The sequence below is a fragment of the Varanus komodoensis genome, unplaced genomic scaffold, assembly GCF_004798865.1.
Source record: "Varanus komodoensis strain SLA01 unplaced genomic scaffold, ASM479886v1 scaffold2, whole genome shotgun sequence".
NCBI classification, from domain to species: domain Eukaryota; kingdom Metazoa; phylum Chordata; class Lepidosauria; order Squamata; family Varanidae; genus Varanus; species Varanus komodoensis.
Genome location: NW_025335568.1, coordinates 55,703,652 through 55,723,177, shown reverse-complemented (window position 1 = coordinate 55,723,177; position 19,526 = coordinate 55,703,652). Strand labels below are relative to the sequence as shown.

At 38.5% G+C, this 19,526-nt stretch overlaps 1 protein-coding gene across 2 annotated transcripts in view; it reads right to left on the bottom strand.

Moving 5' to 3' along the window:
• The window catches only part of CAMKMT (calmodulin-lysine N-methyltransferase), a 327,175-nt gene that overhangs the window by 305,257 nt on the left and 2,392 nt on the right, over positions 1–19,526 (bottom strand). For both annotated transcript variants that reach the window (XM_044429060.1, XM_044429061.1), the window contains exon 2: positions 10,095–10,270. In XM_044429060.1, the coding sequence (XP_044284995.1) occupies positions 10,095–10,270 (176 nt within the window). The remainder of the gene's footprint in view (positions 1–10,094; positions 10,271–19,526) is intronic.

Genomic DNA, 19,526 nt, shown 5'->3' with positions numbered 1-19,526 from the left:
ATTTTAATATAGAAAATATGAAAAAGCAGTGCAAGGAGGCTGAGACCTGCATTAACTATTTTCTTCCTCCCCTCTCCTCTTTACCATTGGCCTGGACTTGGTAATTTCCATGAACACCAAATGTTTATACAGATTCACAATTGGAACAGAACTTTAATCTTTTATAGTAATATTAAAGCACTTTGCTATCAAACAACAATTTCTATATACAACTGAGAAAGTTCTTTCCATTGATCAAATTACCTAATCAATGAAACTCCATTTTCTCTATAATTCCCCCAAACAATCTACACTTCTGCAGTAGATCAATAGACAACAAATAAGTGAAAAGGCAATAATAGTAAATTTACTAATAATAAATTCTACTGTTTAAGAGGGTGATATCATAGTCATACTTATGGAGAGCCTTCCTTTATTTCCCTGTCCTATAAACCTATTGCTTCCTTTTAAGTCTTTTCACTTTTCAGACCAGATTTAGGATGTAATCCTATGCACATTTACCAAGGACTAAAACCTATTGAACTGATAGAGGATTAAATTGTACATCTCCAACTGCACACCTTGGGACACATTTCAAAAATCATTTCAGTGCCAATTTTCTCTATCCTTCTTCCAACTTACCAAATGCAAAAAAGAACACAGAACTTTTGTCCTGTCAAAATTTAAGGAATAAAAGGAATAGGACTAAAGCACAGGGCAAAGTACCTGCTTTGCATATAGAAGATCCCAGGTTCAACCCCCAGCATCCCTAGATAGGGCCTGGAAAGAATCCTGCCTGGAACCCAAGAAAGTCTCTTCCAGTCAGTGCTGGCAATATTGAATTACAAAGACCAATAGTCTGACTGGATAAAAGACAGCTTCCTATGTGAATCAAACAGACAAGTCCAGAGAGATGATCGATTAGCCACAGAGGCTAGGGTTTACAATACTCCCAAGGACCTACAAAATTTGGGATCCCACAAAAAGATCGTATTCAATTGAAGAAGATTGTTGTCTGATTTAGCAGTTTACTTATACTTCTATATAATATATCCTAAGTAAATGTCAATTAAATATTAACATAGTAGCTCTTTTTGTTAGCAAAATCACAGATTAAATCTGAGAATTTCATTTTTGTCAGTTTTATGCAAAAGATCATTCTCAGTTGAAAATAAGCGAAGACAGTTTTTCTACCCAATAGCTAACCATTTGGAAAACTTGACACTAGCCTATCATTTCAGACACAGATTTCCTGTCTGAATACATAAATGAGAGCAACAGAAATTCATTTGTGAATGCATGCTTGAGATCTAATGGATAGGTGTCTATTAACCAAACCTTTTACTATGAATGTTATATGCTGCTTGCTGTCTGCCCATGTCAATGACAGAATATATCATTATAGGATACATAAGGACTGTGTGCAAAACTGGTCATTGGTACTCAAACCCAAGTCAGTATTATCCATACCAACTGCATAAATGAATAACAAAAGAGGTTCTCAGTTGTTTATATTGTATCATCTTCTCATAGTAGGAGAGCATGTGTTCTTAGGTAGCAGCATTCGCATTAGTGAATACCTAGGCAAAGCTTTTAAGGTTTAGCCTTGCTAAATCTTTTTAATTAGTACAGATGACCTACTATGTCAGCGTGCTAGAAAATTGATAGAGCAAAACATAAAGGGAAATGGTTTGGCATTTTTCCCTCACCTGGTGACAATGGATAGGACTTCTCTGAACCACCATAGCAACATTTCTGATTAGCTCTGCTATATAAGTGCAATTGGTGGCAACTTAGGTCAGAAGGACCAGAAATTCCTGGTATATGTAAATGAAAAGATATTCATATGGAGGAGCATCTGGAAATTCACACATTGTTTTGGGGTTCCTTGTGAATATTTTGAAGACTAGTATATTTATAGGGCTATATCCCACCAGCCCAAGGTAACACACTCACCAACCCTGTGTACAGATCTATAATTACTAGTCCTATACAGTGTAAATATCTATCTATCCTGGAGGATAATAATAATTATTATTAATATTTCGATACCACCCATACTCAAAGCTCTCTGGGTGGTTCACAACATTGAAGTCCCCCATCCAGATTCCAAACAGGCCTGACCTGCTAACTTCCAAGATGAGGCATGACCAGGTCCTTCATGCTATATGGAATCTGCATGGAAGGGACTAGGGTCTACAAAGTCTTTAATCCAGTTTTGAATAGCCCTACCTGTTTTTAAAGCATATCTTTTCACACACTTTTTCAAACTAAGTTTCTGCATTTATACAGTAGCAGTGCCTTCAGTTTCTCCTTTAAAAAAATTGTACCCTACTCTTGTATGTGTACTTTTTAAATTATTAATTGTTGGGTTCAGTTGATTTTTATTTCTGCTTTACAAGAATACCTACGCATAGCACAAATTAGTGGTAGTAATACTAAAGTGTTATCTAAAGAAGTGAATATGTAGTACCGAGGAAGGGACATTTTTTCATTGGGAAAAAAGAGTGAAAGCAAAAAAGGAACTATTTATCTAATGAATATAAAAGCAGTTTACTGCAGAACAGATATACAGGTAACTAAAATTAACACAGCTGCTTCTATCAGAACTGTTCTGGAAGAGAATACAATCCAATCTTATAGTTCTAGGGATATTCACATTGTAGGATTTCATGAAGTTCAAAAGAAATTAACCAGCCCTGTGATCACAGCCTACTAGAAAAGAGCATGGTGCAAGAGCTGATGAACAGAGCATCAAACTTAAACCTCTGAAGGAAAATAGTGCACATGAGCAAAGCACAGTCTGAACAAAGGAACAATTTCCACCCAAGGCTATCTATCTTAGTGCATATGGATGTTGTAATGCTTTAATGTTTATAAAGTCATTACATTTATAAATGCTGTTAATTTTTAGAATTTTGAATATGCTGGGGACTTGAGAGGAAAATTAATCCCTGTATTACTTTCATCACCAAGTGAACTTCTATTCTAGACTCTGTGTTCTGCACATCATCATTCTCTCAGTTTTAACCCCTCAAGTTAAACATTTGGAAGGTCATAACAATCAGCACACAATAAAATATGCCACTTGCCTTGCAAAGTGGTCTTCAAGCCCTCTAGTGCAGTAACTCTTGCTTGGTTCATAGCATATCTGAATACACAATTTGATCTATCTTGATAGCCCTTGAATAGATATAGCTTGGCCTTTAGACTTTCTGCCATGAGCCACAAACAACCTTATGAACTTTCTACAGTATTTAGCCCTGTCAAGACAATACCTGACAGCCCTAAGATGCTCATTGGGCAGTCCAAGAAACAATCCTGAGACTTTGAAAAAATCAAGGCCGACTTCTAGATATAATTACTATTATTTTATGGTTTAAAACATTAGTATAAAGGGAAGGGATGATGTGAACCTCATAATTATGACTATGAGGAAAAATACTTCAGTCAGAAGTTGTCATAAAATCATAGAATAGTAGAACTAGTAATAGGCTAGTAAGTCTATCAGGTCCAACCACTCAATGCAGGACTCAAAGCATTCTTAACAGAAGGCTGGTCAGCTGCACTTTGAATGCTTCCAATGCAGAAGAGCCCACAACCTTCCTTTGGTTCCATTATCATATTCCTCCTACAGTTGGGTTATTTTTTTCTGACATTCCGCCAGATTCTGGCTTCCAGTAAAACAAGCCCATGTTCTGCACTTTGGGATGATCAAGAAGAGATTCTGAGCCTCTTCTCTGTGACAACCTTTCAAATATTTGAAGAATGGTATCATCTCTTCCCCAGTCTTCTCTTCTCAGGGTCCAGTTTTTTCAACCTCTCCTCACAGGGCTTTGTCCCCTGCTCATCTCTCTTGCCCTCCTCTGAACCAATTTGTCTTTATCTTTAATTGCAGTGTCCATAACTGGATGCAGTATTAAAGATGAGGCCTAACCAGTGCTAGGTAGAGAAGAACTAGTGCTTCATGTGATTCGAAAGTGATACTTCTATTAATGCAATTCAAAATAGCATTTGTCTGTTTTTCAGCCACACCACAATGTTGACTAATATTTAGTTCATGATCTAAAACAATTCCAACACCCTTCTTACTTGTAGTAATGTTGAACAAACTGCCCCCATCTTGTAAGTATGCATTTGGTTTCTTTTCCTAGGAGCAAAACTTGGTATTTGTCCCTATTAATTTCTGTTGATTTCGACTTAGCACTCCAACTTTCAACATGTATTTGAATTTTCTGTCTTCCAGGCTATTAGCTATCCCACACAAATTTGTGTCATCTGCAATTCTGATAAGCATTCCCTGTACTTCCTCATCCACATTATTAATAAAATGTTGAAGAATATTGGGCCCAAAAGTGAACTCTGCGGAATCTCACTGATTACCTCTCGCAAGTCTGAGAAAGATCCTATGTATACAACTCATGCTAAACCATACTCTTTTTAAAAATGCAGGCCATAAGGTGAAGATTAAATGTTTAGTCTTGTAGACAAACATTTCAAGAGAAGTGACTACTAATTTTTGGTGGATCAGTAGCCAGCCACTATTTGTTGCTGCCATTGACCCATCCATCCCAGAATAGGTGACTGGCATGCAAAAGTAAGAAACACAGTAGAATGGAGTATAGTGGGGAAATTGGCCAACAGGAAACAAATGAAGCAAGTGAACAACTCATTTCTTGCAAAAACATATTTCAGGCAACTGATCAGACAGCTATAGACAGACATCACCAGATGGCCAATATAAAAAATCAAATAGGCTATGTAATTGGAAGTGGAAGATACAGAAGTTGTATTACTGCTGCTAAAGGAGCAGATTGTGGTACTGACCATGAATTCTTCTTATCAAAACTCAAGGTAAGTTGAAAAAGATCACTAACAGAAGCATAGTGCCAAATACAACTGAAATAATATTCCTGAGGAATTTGAAGCCCACATAAAGAACAGATCAGTTTTACTGAACTAAACTGAGCATGAGTTAGAACTGTGGACTAAAACCAGAGACATTATTAGCAAAGAATGCCAAAAGGCAATTCCTGGAATAAAAGCAAAGAAAAAACCTAGATGGTTGACAGAAGAAACACTCAAGATTTCTAAGAACAGGAAGAAGCAAAAGATGACAAAAATAGAGTCAGAATCCTAAATGCAACTTTTCACTGACTATTTCAAGTTGCAGACTGAATTAGTCCAGATTCTAAAAAGTATATGCTTTCCAACAAATATGGAAAACAACAAATATGGCTCCAGACCAGGAATGTTCAAAATACACTGCTCTCCACAAGAAAAGATATGCAAAGGAGTGCAGCAACTATAGGACCATTACACTAATTTTCCATGCAAGCAAAGATATGTTCAATGTGTTAGAAAAAATCCTACCAAATGTTGAACAAGAACTGCCTGACAGTAAAGCTGGATTAAAAAAGAAAAGAAAAGAAAGAGGTACTCGAAATCGTATTGCAAATATATTTTGGCCATGGAGCATACCAAAGAATTTCAGAAGCCTTTGTGTGGATTACTAGAAGCTATAAATGGTCCAGAAAGAAATGCATATGCTTTCAGCACCTGATTTTCCTGACATCTAATCTATATCATGAACAAGAAGCTACCGTTAGGATAGAATAAGGAGAATCAGAATGGTTTCCTATAGACAAAGGCATCACACAAAGATATATTTACTTCCATATTTTTCACTCTGTATGCAGAAAATATTCTAAGGAAAGCTGAATTAAGGTAAGAGGTGAGCATGAAAATTAATGGAAGACATAAATAATGTAAGATACGGATATATGATATGATACCATATTACTGGCAGAAAACAGCAATGAATTAAAACAACTGATAAAGTAAAAGAAAATTGAAAAACACAATTGCATTATTAAGAAATATTAAGAAAACAAAAATCATGACTACAGAAGAATTGTACAGCTTCTCTGTCAACAATGAAAATAAATCTTGGCTCAACCATCAGTTCAAAAGGAGACTGCAGCCAAGAAATCAGAAGAAAAAATGGCATTTGGAAGGACAGCAATGAAGGAACTAAAAGAAATCAACATGTTTCACTAGAGGCCAAGGTCATCCACACTTTTGTACAAGTATGAAAGATGGATGAAAAAGCTAACTGATAGAAAATTGATGTGCTGGAAACACAGTGCTGCCAGAGACCTTTGAAAATACTCTGAACTGACAGAAAGGCAAAGTGAGTCCTAGAAGCAAAAATCAAGCCAGAGCTTTTCCTAGAAGCCAAAACAACAAACTTAGGGCACATCATAAGAAAGCAAAACTTCCAAGCAAAACTTCCTGGAGAGGGCAATTATGCTAGGAAAAGTTGCAGGAAGAAGAAAAGGAAGACCATATATGAGGTAGATTTACTCCATAATGGAAGCCACAGCCTTGAACTTGCAAAGGCTGAGCAGAGTGCATTTATTCATAGGCTCAGTATAAGCTGGAGGTGATTTGATGGCACAAAGCAACAAGAACATACACATACCATCCTCCGAAGTTCACCCAATTCCACACCTACCACCCCAGTGACCCCATCCATCCATCTCAACCTCTGCCATCCCCTTCACCTTTTGTTTTCAATCATTCCCCTCATCAGGGTCTCCTCCAATGAGTCCCACCTTCTCATTAGGTGGCCATAGTATTTGAGTTTCAAGAAGTATTAGAGTTTTCTAAATGGTTACATTTGATTGAGGATGTTTGAAGACCCCTTTGCACTGGTTGACAAGAGATTCAAGACTGCCAACATGTTTAAAAGTCATTGTCAACTGTATTATTGAGCATGGTCTTTAGCTTTCTGCTTAACATTTCTAGAAAGGCTATATCTCAAAGTTCCTTTTTCAGCCTTTAATCCTCTAGAACATGCTATCTAGGCAGGAAATGTAAAACTCAACATCCACAGCAGGTCTAATAATGGGCTTTAGAAAAATCTAACCTTCAGGATGATTAACCTACTGTGTTCCTGCCAAGAAGCACAGGCTTCAGAGGTGTATGAAATCCAATAAAGAACAGAATGAAAAGCTATAAATCTAACATAGGCAAGTTATTACAGTGCTTTGCTGAGACTATCAAATCCTGTAATAGTTTCTACAAGGTTTTAAAGTTGCTTCATGTCAGTGACTGTTGCACAAAGAATTCTATGGGATTCCACCATGGTATGTTCAATTTTTCCATACTGGAAGCATCCCTCTACTTGGCTAGAAAATGCATTTGGACATTTTTATAGCCTGTTATAAGGAAAAATAATGAAAAATGAAAAACTGCAAGGTTCAGCTATGAAGTTAAGATCAGGGAGCAGATTATAATCCTTATACTACCCATGGTAGCATATCACCTGAAAGCAGCAAACCAATATATTAAAAAGCAGATGGTCATTAAAAACCTGCAAAGAGTGTTGGACAGGGGCACACTTCATACAGAAAAGTTAGCAGGGCTACTTAGCTCTTCTTCATTTACTTCTTCCTTCAGTAACTCCTTCCTGATAGGCTTGATCACCTCAGAAGGTGCAACTATTCCTGTAAACTTCATAACATTCTATTAGAAATAAGCAGGTATTGGTAGTTACCTATTTTAAAAAATCTAAATTGAAAAGGATGCAGAACAAAGGAACATGCACCTAATTGTCTACAGCTTAGGAGATATATTTCCTTCATAAGGAAATAGGATACCTGTAGATGTCATAAAGTCCTGACAAATAAACAAAATAGCTACAGTGGTACCTCGGCTCACGAACGCCTCATTTCATGAACAAATTGGATAGCGAACAGAAATTTCATAAAAATGTTGCCGCAGGTTGCAAAGTCTGCATCAGGTGACAATCACGAACACGCCCGTCTTCCCTGCACAGGCACAATCACAGTCATGGTGTGTGTGTGTGTGGGGGGGGGGGGATGGCCGTAATCTTTGTTGTTCTTTGTCACTTTGCTTCACAGTTTTGTGAATAAAAAAAATAGTTGCAGAACGGATTAACCTTATTTACATTGACCCTTATGGGGAAATTTGACTTGGCTCATGACCAATTTGGGTCACGACCAGAGTCCTGGAATGGATTAAGATCATAAGCCAAGGCACCACTGTATTTGATTTCCAATGAGAGGCAACAGAAGGCATAAAGATTTGGCTTCATGAATCAAGATTCAAATTCAAGCCATGACAGACATCCTCTTAATTGGTTGAAGCCAAAGTGAACTGTTTTCCAAACTGCCAAATTGAAGTCCAAATCAAATCTTGTGGTCAGCATACACTCTACACTTGGAACAGAAGCCGAGTGACTGCCTTACCTTTGCAAGAAAGATCCAGTGCAGAAAACTGCCAGGATGTGTACTTAGCACAGTTACCTACTGCCACTTCTCTGCTCCAACTCAGGTGACTCCCCAAGCCATTTTTCTACTTTGTATTTCCAAGTTCATAATTCCAAACTTTCAAATGGTAGGAGCACATGAGGGAGAAGAGATACACACATTTTTAGAAAAGATCCAATTATCTCTCAAACAAATATCTGAATCTGCCCAAGTAACAGATCTATACATTCTGGTCCTAAACAACCAATGCTAGTTAGCACTCCCCAAAATTCCTTTCATAGCTTATCATAGGAAAAAAGCTGAGTGGCAACATGGGGTAGGGAGTGGGAAGAAGTGACAGAGACTCAAGTTTTGCCCCAGTGCAGTTCTAATGTATAACTTTCCCCCTTCAAATTCAAATCCAGCCCTCACTGCCAACCTTGAAAGGTACTCTACTATCACTGTCACACAATGCATATTGAAAGATCAGAGCAACTTAGGCTGCAATCCTGTAAAACTTTTCTAGTTGGGGGTAAACCCCACTAAACAGGTGTCTGCTGTGTGCTGGTTATTTCCCGCCTCCCCCACCTCCTTCCAAGTAAATGAGGACAAAAGGCTTTCTAACTAAAGTATTTGTTACATTAAATCTGGCCAGGCAAGCTGCTTTTGTGATACAAAGAAGTACTGCATAAGTGAATAAATAAAGATACAAGTGAAGTTAAAATACTGGTGATTACAAGAATGTGGCTTAATGATACAAAACTGATTCCAAACTAATTACCTCTCTTCCCTTTCAAATCAAGGGAAACTGTCCTTCAGCATGGTTCTTACTTCTTATGGCCAAACATCAAGAATATCTGATGCTTCTCAATTGGCCTGCTCATTTTACCTGACAATGTAAAATTGGACTGATATTTAGCCTACCCCCACTCATCTCTGAATGCTCAACTGAGTTCTCCACAGAACTCAAAACTGTCGTGTTCCTCTTGGCTGCCTGTCTTATTTCAGAATTGGTTGGCACTGGCATTTCAGCTATGCATTTCAATCCTGCCTATTCTTCCAGTTCTGAATCTGAGACAGCCACCTTATGTGCAAAGAGCCTAATCCTAATAAAATAAGATTCTCATAACACAAGGAGCCTAAGTAGGCCACAGTTGTTGTTAACCACTTCCACACATCCTGGTCTTACGCCAGCTGATTTCCCTCACTAGACACCAATAGTTTTTATTGTCAGACCTGGCATATAGCTGGAGTGGTTTACAAACCACCCACAATCTGTTGTAAGGTTGCTGGGTTTGTTAACCACCCAGCTGCTCAACCACTCTTACCTGGTTTGGACGTAAGGGTACTTACCAAAATCAGCCTGACACAAAGTGGTCATTAACAAGCCACCATCCAGTTCAGCTACCCTCATTTCATGCAAACTGTTTCTGATAATGTTTTTGAGTAAGCATGAACAGTCCTGATCTGCATGAACATTTTTCATATATTAGGCTAAAAGCAGCCTTGTTTTAAATCTCCAATGCTAACGCAAATGTAAATCCTACATGTGATTTATCTTCCAAACTTTTCTCTTGCATAAACAATATAAATAAAGTAAGAGGCTCATGTAAGATTTATAGGTCACAAATAAAAACACATCCCATTGGTAGATGCATATCAAACTAGAAACATTGCAAACTGAAATTCATACAGTAGTTTAATCATCCCTTAAGCTGTGATTAAGTTTTGTAGGTTAAGATTCTTTTCACTCTGATGTGAAGAATGAAAACTGAAAGGGAGCAATCAAAACTAATATATGCTAGACACAGAAAGTACTTGCATAACCAAGCTACTTACCTTAGTGACACAATATACTCAGGGAAGTAAATACTTTTGTATTGGACCCAAGTTCCACAGTCATCTTCTGTCAACTCTCTGTCTTCTTCTGTTACTGAGAACAGGCTGAATGAAGCAAATCTCCTTACTGACACTTGCTGAAGGTGGACATTCTCGAAGTTTTTTTGCTTCAAAACCTTTAATAATAAAAATGACATTGAAATTTAACTGCACATAACGTAATTTAAAGGCTTAGAATAAAATCTCTACATTGAAATGTCATACAGCAAGGACCCTGTGACCTGGCAACCATCATTCACATCTTTATAATTTCTAAACTAGACTATTATAATGTACTTTACAAGAGGTTTACAGATTAAATAGAAACATCAGCTGTATATTGTGGTAAATGGGATAGAGTCACTGGGTGCTTCAGCCTCTGTACTACCTGCTACTGCTTCCCAGGGTCTACTCAAGATGCTGGGGTTGATCTATGATGTCCTTGATAATCTGAATGCAACTTACTTAAGAGGGTTGTCTTCTCTCATATTTCTTACCACATGCTTGGAAGCTAATAGCAGTTGGAGGACATTATTCATGTAAAATGTCAGCATATCCAAAGCTCACAAAAATGTTCAAATGCTTGACTTATAACATCAGAGAACACTCCTCCCGGAAACCTGTTGAAGCACAGGTATATTTAAGGTGCTTTCAACATACTTCTCTATGTGTTGGAGTCTTGGCGGTTCAGATAAAGATGACAGTATGCATTTTATCAATAATGGCCAACTAGTTCATGGGTCAGGTACATTGATCAATTTTTAATCAAGGTAATAAATGAGCTCCCACATCATGTTAAGGCACCCTGTGAATAAGCCATCATGAATTGGTTGCTTGCTGTACAACCCATGGTACGAGTACTCCTAACAGACAATAGGTCTTGAAATGGTTTGTTCTCCCCTTGATTCACCCTGCTCCCTCTGGCACATCCCAGGTGCCTTTGCAGCACTACACCTTGTTGTCTCAGCCTCGACGTTGGGACCCTTTCTTCAATTAGTCATCTGGGTGTTGCTGGCTACTGAGGAATCATTCCCTCCACTCCACTCCACTCCTCTTCCAAGTGCTATCCAAGCCCTTTTGCACACTGGACACTGTCTCAACTGGATGGCAAGCAGCACCTAAAGAAGTTATCAATTTAACTGGCATTTGAGTCCTTTTGTGCCCTGCACATTGACCCAATCAGTTCAGTCAATATGATTCAAAGAAGGACTCCAACATCGCTGTCACTTAGCAGAGCTGCTCTTCTAAATGCCAGTCAGTTCCCTTTATCTGTGCCTCTCTATGCATGAAGAAGGAAAATGGATGTAGCAGAGAAAGATGACATTAGAGAAGAAGCACTGCCCCATGACATCACCCAGCCTACCAGACTGATCATGGGGCAATTTGGCTTCCTGACAAAAAAAAGTTCACCAATCCTGCTATAAGAAAACAGGATTTAACACAAACCAGAACAAAAATGTGCATCTGAAGGACTTTGTGAACATACATGCTTCAGTTGGGACCTAAAGAAATACCTCACAGTGTCACTGACCTCCCTTAGAAGGGCACTCCAACAAAAAGGGCCCTGTTCCTAATAGCTACCTCCTTGCCACTGATGGCTGAGGAATATGGAGCAGAGCTTCAGACAATTGCTTCGAGGTTTAAACATTGCTGAAGAGAAATCATAGGATTACTGCTCCCCAGAAAGGTTTGCCTGGAGCCAATGTTATACTCTTTCCGGCACCAGGTAAAGACTTTTCTATTCAACCATTATTTTAATAACCAACAGTTTTAGATGCTTTAGGATTTTTCCCTTCACAGTCGCACTTTTTTCTTCCTTTTTCTTAAGTTGTGATGTGCTCTGTATTGTTTTAATAATTGACATTTTATATTATACTTTTATATTTTATATTGTATTTTTATATTTTGTAAGCCATCCTGAGGACTTGGCAATAGGACGGGATATAAATGCCTGTAATAAATAAATAAATACTCACAACTAGTTATGTCTGTGTAAGTTCTAGTTAGAAGGCTGAGCGCCAAAGGATTGAGGCCTTTGAATTGTGGTGCTGAGGAAGACTCCTGCGAGTCCCTTGGACCGCAAGGCGATCAAACCGGTCAGTCCTAGAGGAGATCAACCTTGACTGCTCTTTAGAAGGCCAGATACTGAAGATGAAACTCAAATACTTTGGCCACCTAATGAGAAGGAAGGACTTTCTGGAGAAGAGACTAATGCTGGGAGCAATTGATGGCAAAAGAAGAAGGTGGACAGCCGAGAATGAGGTGGCTAGATGGAGTCACTAAAGCAGTTGGTGTGAGCTTAAGTGGACTCCGGGGGATGGTGGAGGACAGGAGGGCCTGGAGGAATGTTGCCCATGGGGTCGCAATGGGTCGGACACGTCTTCGCGACTAACAACAACAACAAAGTTCCAGTTAGTGACTGCCATCTTAAATAGGCCAAGGATTTCCCTGCCAATCTATTAAAGCTCTACAATCAGATCAAATCTCTAGTTAAAAATGTAGAGGATACAGGGGACAATAGCTTGACCTACTACATTACAAAAATTCATTAACATTCTGTGGCTCCTTCATTAATCTCCTGGAAGCATGTACAAACCTAGGCTTTCTAATGCCCTGAATATATGCTGTTTAAAAAAACAAGGACAAAAAGCAAGAGGTGACAAGCCTATTCAGAAATGGCTATTATAATATTTTGAAAAGACTGAGAGACAGTCTTCTCTGCTTACATGATGCCCTCTATGTGAACTTCAAGGATCACTAACTTACCTTATACAGCCATTCTAAATGAATGCGCCCCAGGGACCAATATAACAAGCACATGATCCAGAAAAGCAAATGAGAATGGTCACTAGGGAAACAGGCAACCACAAGAAAGAAAGAAAACTGATCCACAAAGCTATAACCTAAATTCTTAGGTAATATCAACAGAAGAAAATCAGTAGCTAACATTCAGCTGAGTAGTGTTTCATTTGATAGTATTTGATGGGTATTAAAAAATCCACTTTTAACTAAGTATTTTTCCTGCCTACTGTCATCCAAAATAGAAGCTGTATTCACTTCTAGTATGTTACTGAATATTCATTTAAAATTGCTTCTAGTTTAAATTTACAATGTTATTCAACTCATCCAAAATTTTAAAAACTCCGCTCTGAAAATGAGCATTTTAACAATATTAAGCATACAAAAAAACATTGATTTCAACTTTGCTCAGGCTGCACAGCACAATATCCATTATGGAATAAAACCTATGGCAACTACTTGAGTTACTTAGGTACTTATGGAAGCAAACAGGATTACCATATGGAAGATTTGGATGCTGTTTGAAATATTACAATAGTCCACGTCACAAAATTAGGTGCATTTAAATTCATCAATATCAATGGACTTCTTGGAGTCCTCAAGGCTGTGGCTTCCCACATGGAATTAATCCATGTCATATTTGAGCTTCATTGTCATTTTGTTTTTCCTTCAACTTTCCCTACCATTATTACCTTCTCCAGCGAGCCTTGCCTTGAAATGATACCTAAAGTGGAATAGCCTCGGTTTTGTCATTTTTGCTTCAAGGGAAAATTGTGCCTTGATTTCATCTAGGATCTACTTGTTCGTCTACCATTACAGAGTGATCACAAAACTCTCCTCCAGCACCATGTTGAATGTTTTGAAAGAATGACAGCCAGTGTAGTGTAGTGTTTAAGAGCATGGGACTGGGAATCAGGCAATCTGGAGTCTAGTTCCTGCTTGCCCATGGAGGCAACTGGGTGACTTTGAGCCAGGCACAGACTCTTGGCCCAACCTAGCTCACAGGATTGTTGCTGTGGGGATCAGATTGAGAACAGAAGGATAATAATGAAGAACGACGGAGAACAATGGATGGAGGTTCGCAACATTGTACAGGAGGTAGCAACTAAAACCATCCCAAAGAAAAAGAAATGCAAGAAAGGAAAATGGCTGTCTGAGAAAGCTTTACAAATAGATCAGGAAAGAAGGGAAGCAAAAGGCAAGGGAGAAAGGGAAAGATACACCCAACTGAATGCAGAATTCCAGAGAATAGCTAGAAGAGATAAGAAGGCCTTCTTAAATGATCAGTGCAAAGAAATAGAGGAAAGCAATAGAATGGGAAAGACTAGAGATCTCTTCAAGAAAAGAACGATTGACTGCAAAAGGAGGAGGAGATGGCAGAGGATGAGGTTGCTAGATGGAGTAATTGGGGCAGTGGGTGTGGACTCCGAGGGATGGTGGAGGACAGAAGACCTGGAGGAATGTTGTCCATGGGGTTGTGATGGGTTGGGCACGACTTTGCAACTAAACAATAACAACAAGCTGCTTTGAGTTCATTTTAAGGAAAAGGCAGGAGATAAATCAAATAAATAAATAACAGTTTTCCTCCTGTCAGCTTTCTTCATTGTTCAGCTTTCACGTGCATACATAGTCAACAATGTATGATCTTGGTCTTGCTCTCCAGTGAAATGACCTTACACTTGATTATCTTTTCTACTACCTTCACTGCTAACTTTACTTATTTTGTATCCCACTTTTTTCCAATGAGCTCAGAGCAGCTTACATAATTCTCCTACTCAATCTTATCCCCACAATAACTACTCTGTGTAGTAGGTAGGACTGAAAGTCTGTGACTGGCCCGAAGGCACGAAGATGGCTCATTTTCTGTATTTTTCATTATTTCTTGGCTGCAGTCCCCCTGTAATTTATGATTGAGCCAAGGTACACAAAATCTTTTCATAATTTCAGTTTCTTCACTATTGATAGAAAAGTTCTGTAATTCTTCTGTAGTCATGATATTTGTATTCTTAATGATGCAGACCTGCTTTTGTACTTTTTTCTTTCACTTTATTCAGGAATTTCAATTCACTGCTGCTTTATTGAAGTATCTTCTGCCATTTTTACTCCTTCTTCCTCTGATCACCTCATTATGATACCTTTTCCATATGGACTGAACAGATTGGGTAATAAAACACACCCTTGTCTGATACCTTTGCCTATAAGAAATCCTTTTGTTTCTCCATATTCTGCCCTAACAATAGATTCTTTTCCACAGTACAGGTTATGCATCATGATTAAGTGTTGAAGTACACGCATCTCTTTCAAGAAGGCTATCCATTGCCGCTTATGATCCACACAATCAAAGGCTTTTCTGTAGTCTATAAAACATGGACTGAAATTATTTAGTGCACTCCAGTAGCCAATGTATCATTGCAAGTTCTAGTGCGTCTTCTTTTTCACAATCCAGTTTGAATGTCAGGCATTTCTTACTACTTATAGGATAAAAGCATTGCAACATGTTGAGCATTACTTTGCTTACATGGGAAATTAGTGCAATGATCCTATGGCTACAGCACCCTTTCGCATCTCCTTTCTTAAGGATTGGAATGTATATTGAACGCTTCCAGTCTATGAATCATTGTTCTATTTTCCTTCTTTGTGTCATGTTCTTGTTAAGATCGGAACCAATTCAGTCTCTGCAGCTTGGAATAGTTCTATTGGTATCCTACCTATTCCATGTGCTTTATTCTTTGCAAGTGCTTTCAGAGCAGCTTTCACTTCACTATCTAATATTGCAGGCTCTTCCTCGTAGGTGTGCTGCTTGAAACAGTATGCCTTCCTTTCATCTCCTCCATACAGTTGTTCTGTACATTCTTTACACTTTATTTTATACTGGTCCCATAGTATGTTCCCTTGTTGCTCTTTCAGCATTCATAATCTAGGCTTGGATTTCCCTGTGATTTCTTGGATCTTCTGGAATAATAGAATAGTAGAGTTGGAAGGGGCCAAGAAGGCCATAGGGTCCAATCCCTGCTGTTGCAGGTCACCAATTTATAATATCCCACTTAGTTGACTGCCCAATTTCTTTAATTGGCAACTGGTTCCCTCTAGGCAACTGGTTCCACTGTGATATTGCTCTGACAGCGAGAAAACTTGATATCTAGCCTGAATCTGGGTTGTTGCAACTTGAATTGATTATTCTGTGTAATAATGGCATCAGCAATAAGAGATCTTGACCTTCCTTCTTTGTGGTCCCCTTTGAGGTAGTTATATCATGTCCCCCTCAGTCTTCTCTTCTCAAGGCTGAGCATGCCCAGTTCTCTTAGTCACTCCTCATAGAGCAGTGTTTCCAAACCCTGGACCATTTGCTATCCTCTTCTGGATAAACCCTTCCTAATTTTTCTGTATCTTTCTTAAATCTTGGTTCTCAGTACTGGACATAGTATTCCAGATAAGGTCTAACTATTGAGAGGAACTATTACTTCTCGTGATTTGGAAGTAATACTTCTATTAATGCATTGCAAAATAGCACTTGCCCTTTTTTGCAAGCTGCATCACACTGTTGTATCTCATCATATTCAGCTTGTTGTCCACAATAACTCCAATGTCCTTTTCAGTTCTGTTGAGCCATATATGCCCCATCTTTTTTTGAGGCATTTGATTTCTTTTCCTAGCTGGAGGACTTGGCTTTTGTCCCTGTTGAATCTCATTCAGTTGCTTTCAGCCCAGCGTTCAAGTTAATCAAGATCACCCTGGATCTTCATTCTGTCCTCTAGGGTGTTTGCTATTCCACCCAGTTTTGTATCATCTGCAAATCTGATTATCTTTCCTTGTACTTCCTCATCTAAATAATTAATAAAGATGTTGAAGAGCACTGGGCCCAGGACTGAACCCTGCAGCAATCCACTAGATACCTTCTTTCAGTTTGAGAAGGTGCTATTGATGAGCACTCTTTGTGTCTGATTCAGCAGCCAATTTTGGATCCACCTTATAGTTTTTCTATCTAATCTGCTCTTTGCTAATTTGGTTCATAGAAGGTCATGGGATACTATGCCAAAAGCTTTGCTAAAGTTGGCTTTCTTGAGTTCAGGGCTGCAGTCAATGTTTTCTCCTTTATAATGAGAATTCAAACATTGTGTGTTACTTTCCCCCAGGATTCCTGTGGCTGCTACTTTGTCCACTAGGTCATCCCTATTAGTATTAAATCAAGGATACCTGTTTCTCTCATTCCTTCCTCTACCTTCTGATGGAGGAAGTTGTCAGAAACATATGTCAGAAATCTCTTAGAGGGGCCATGTTAGGCAGAAATTGTCTTCCAGCCTATATTAGGGAAATTGAAGTCCCCCATGATGGCTACATCATTCTTCTTGGAAATGCTGGCAAGTCACTTTTCGAAGGTTGTGTCCTTGTCCTCCTTTTGACTGTGTGGTCAGTAATACATGCCAATAACTATGTTTTTCTTTTTTTTCTTTTTTTTTGCTCCCTTTAAATTAAGCCAGATGCTTTCAATGGGGTTATGTTCCTCTTCTTATATTTCCGTGCAGATATGTGTCTGTTATGTAAAGTGTGACTCCACCTCCCTTTTTGTCGTTTCTATTTTTCTAGTATCCATCAATTGTAGAGTTCCAGTCATGTGAGTCATCCCACCAAGTTTCAGTTATTATAAGATTGTAATTGCCCTCATGTATTATGAGCTCAAGTTCATGTTATTTGTTTCCCATACACTGAGAGTTCATTCTTGTTGTGGTCTGGTTTTCTTCCTACGTTTTTTGGAAGACTGATGTTAGGTCCTGCTTGAGGATTTTTCTCTGTTGAAATACAGACATCTTTGTCAGGTGATGAATGGTACTGCGCTGCATGTCTCCCTCCCCCATATGTTTAAAGCCCTCTTGATTAACTTTTTCATGTAGTAGTCAAGCACATGCTTTCCATTCTTTGTTAGGTGCAGCCAATCATTTGCCAAAGTCAGTCTTCCAGGAACCTTAGCATGTGGTCCCAGAATCCAAATATTCTCTTTGGTACCACCATCATAGCCATTCATTCACTTGAAGGATTTTATTTTCCCTATCAGTTCCTCTTCCACATACTGGTAGGTTTGGGGAGAAGACTTTCTGGGCTCCAGTGTTTTTGACTTTTCTCCCAAGATCTTTGAAGTCAGGAGATCTGGGTTCTAGCTCCCACCTGATCATGAAGTTCACTGGCTGACTTTGGGCCAGTCTCACTCTTAGCCTAACCTGCTTCACAGGGTTGTTGCTGCTGTGAAGATAAAATGGAGGTAGGTAAGCTGTCGTGTCCTCACAAGAGGGAAAAAAGTACAATATAAGTGAAATACATTAGTAATAATAGGGGAATTGTCTTTCTGCATTCTTCCCTAAAAGCATATCTGATTTCATTCCACAGTTCTACTAGCTCATGGTCAACTGAGTTCAGTAATGTGAATCTGTTCCTTATGAGAATTTCAAATTCCTTAAGAACGTTATTTAAGTTTTATTTTCGCACTATGTTTCTGCTAGTGATCTTTACCAACTCTGCTTGGCCTCTGTATAACCATATGGTAAATATTCTGAGGATGACCCATTGGCTGAAGGGCTGAAGTCAAACATGGTCCCATGTATGCGGATATGGAATAGAAATAAGTGCAATAGTCTACAAGATGTATATTTTCGCAAAACATGCAAAACTACCTTACCCAGAAGGAAGTTGTAGAAAGTTGTACATACAAAGGAAAGAGAAGTTGCAAGTGAAATGCTACTACCTGTTGGGGATCATGGCAACACTGAACAAAACTGTCATAATCTGTTTCTGTGAGATCCCAAAACTATCAAGCAGTTCTGTTATTTATAAATCTCTGTGTATGGTGGACAAAACTGAAGACACAAGAAATCTAGGTTATAACAAGTATCTATTTCAACAGTTGGGTGCACGGCAACAGACATTCAAGACACACAACGTAAATCTAGAAGATGCTGTGATGTTTGATAGCATCTTCAGCCTCATCAGTTTGATAGTCAGTCCTTTGGCTAACATGATTTGTTATCATTTGTCTTGATGGGAGAAGTACATTTCACCAGTTTTATCAAGATCACAGTGATGGACAACTGTGACTCTTGATGAGACAACTTTAAAAATTATACTAATCTCAATCATATTCCTTAATTAATATGTAATGTAAGAACATTTCACAGGCACTACATAGGATACCCTGGATGTAATTTATGCACTTCTAAATTCATGTCCACAGGTATGCTCTGAATATGGTTCATTGTCATTAAAACTCATTAATCCTATACCCAGCTTCCTGAGAGAACACTCCAGCAAGACTTACTTGTAAGCAGGCTACAACAGAACTGCGCTGTTCCAATGCCATCCTACATACATGTACTCAAAAAGAAGGTCTAATGATTATGATGGGACCTACTCCTAGCTAAATAGTATAGGGTTATAGCCTATGCACTGAAGTCTGCTTGTATAGAATTAAATACAAGATTATTTGAAAATTCTGCCATTATACTATTTTATACTATTTTGATATATATTTCTATCATATATTAAAAGCTCATCTGGTTAATCATAATTTGTCACATCACCACAACTCCTAGTATCAATTACAAGTTA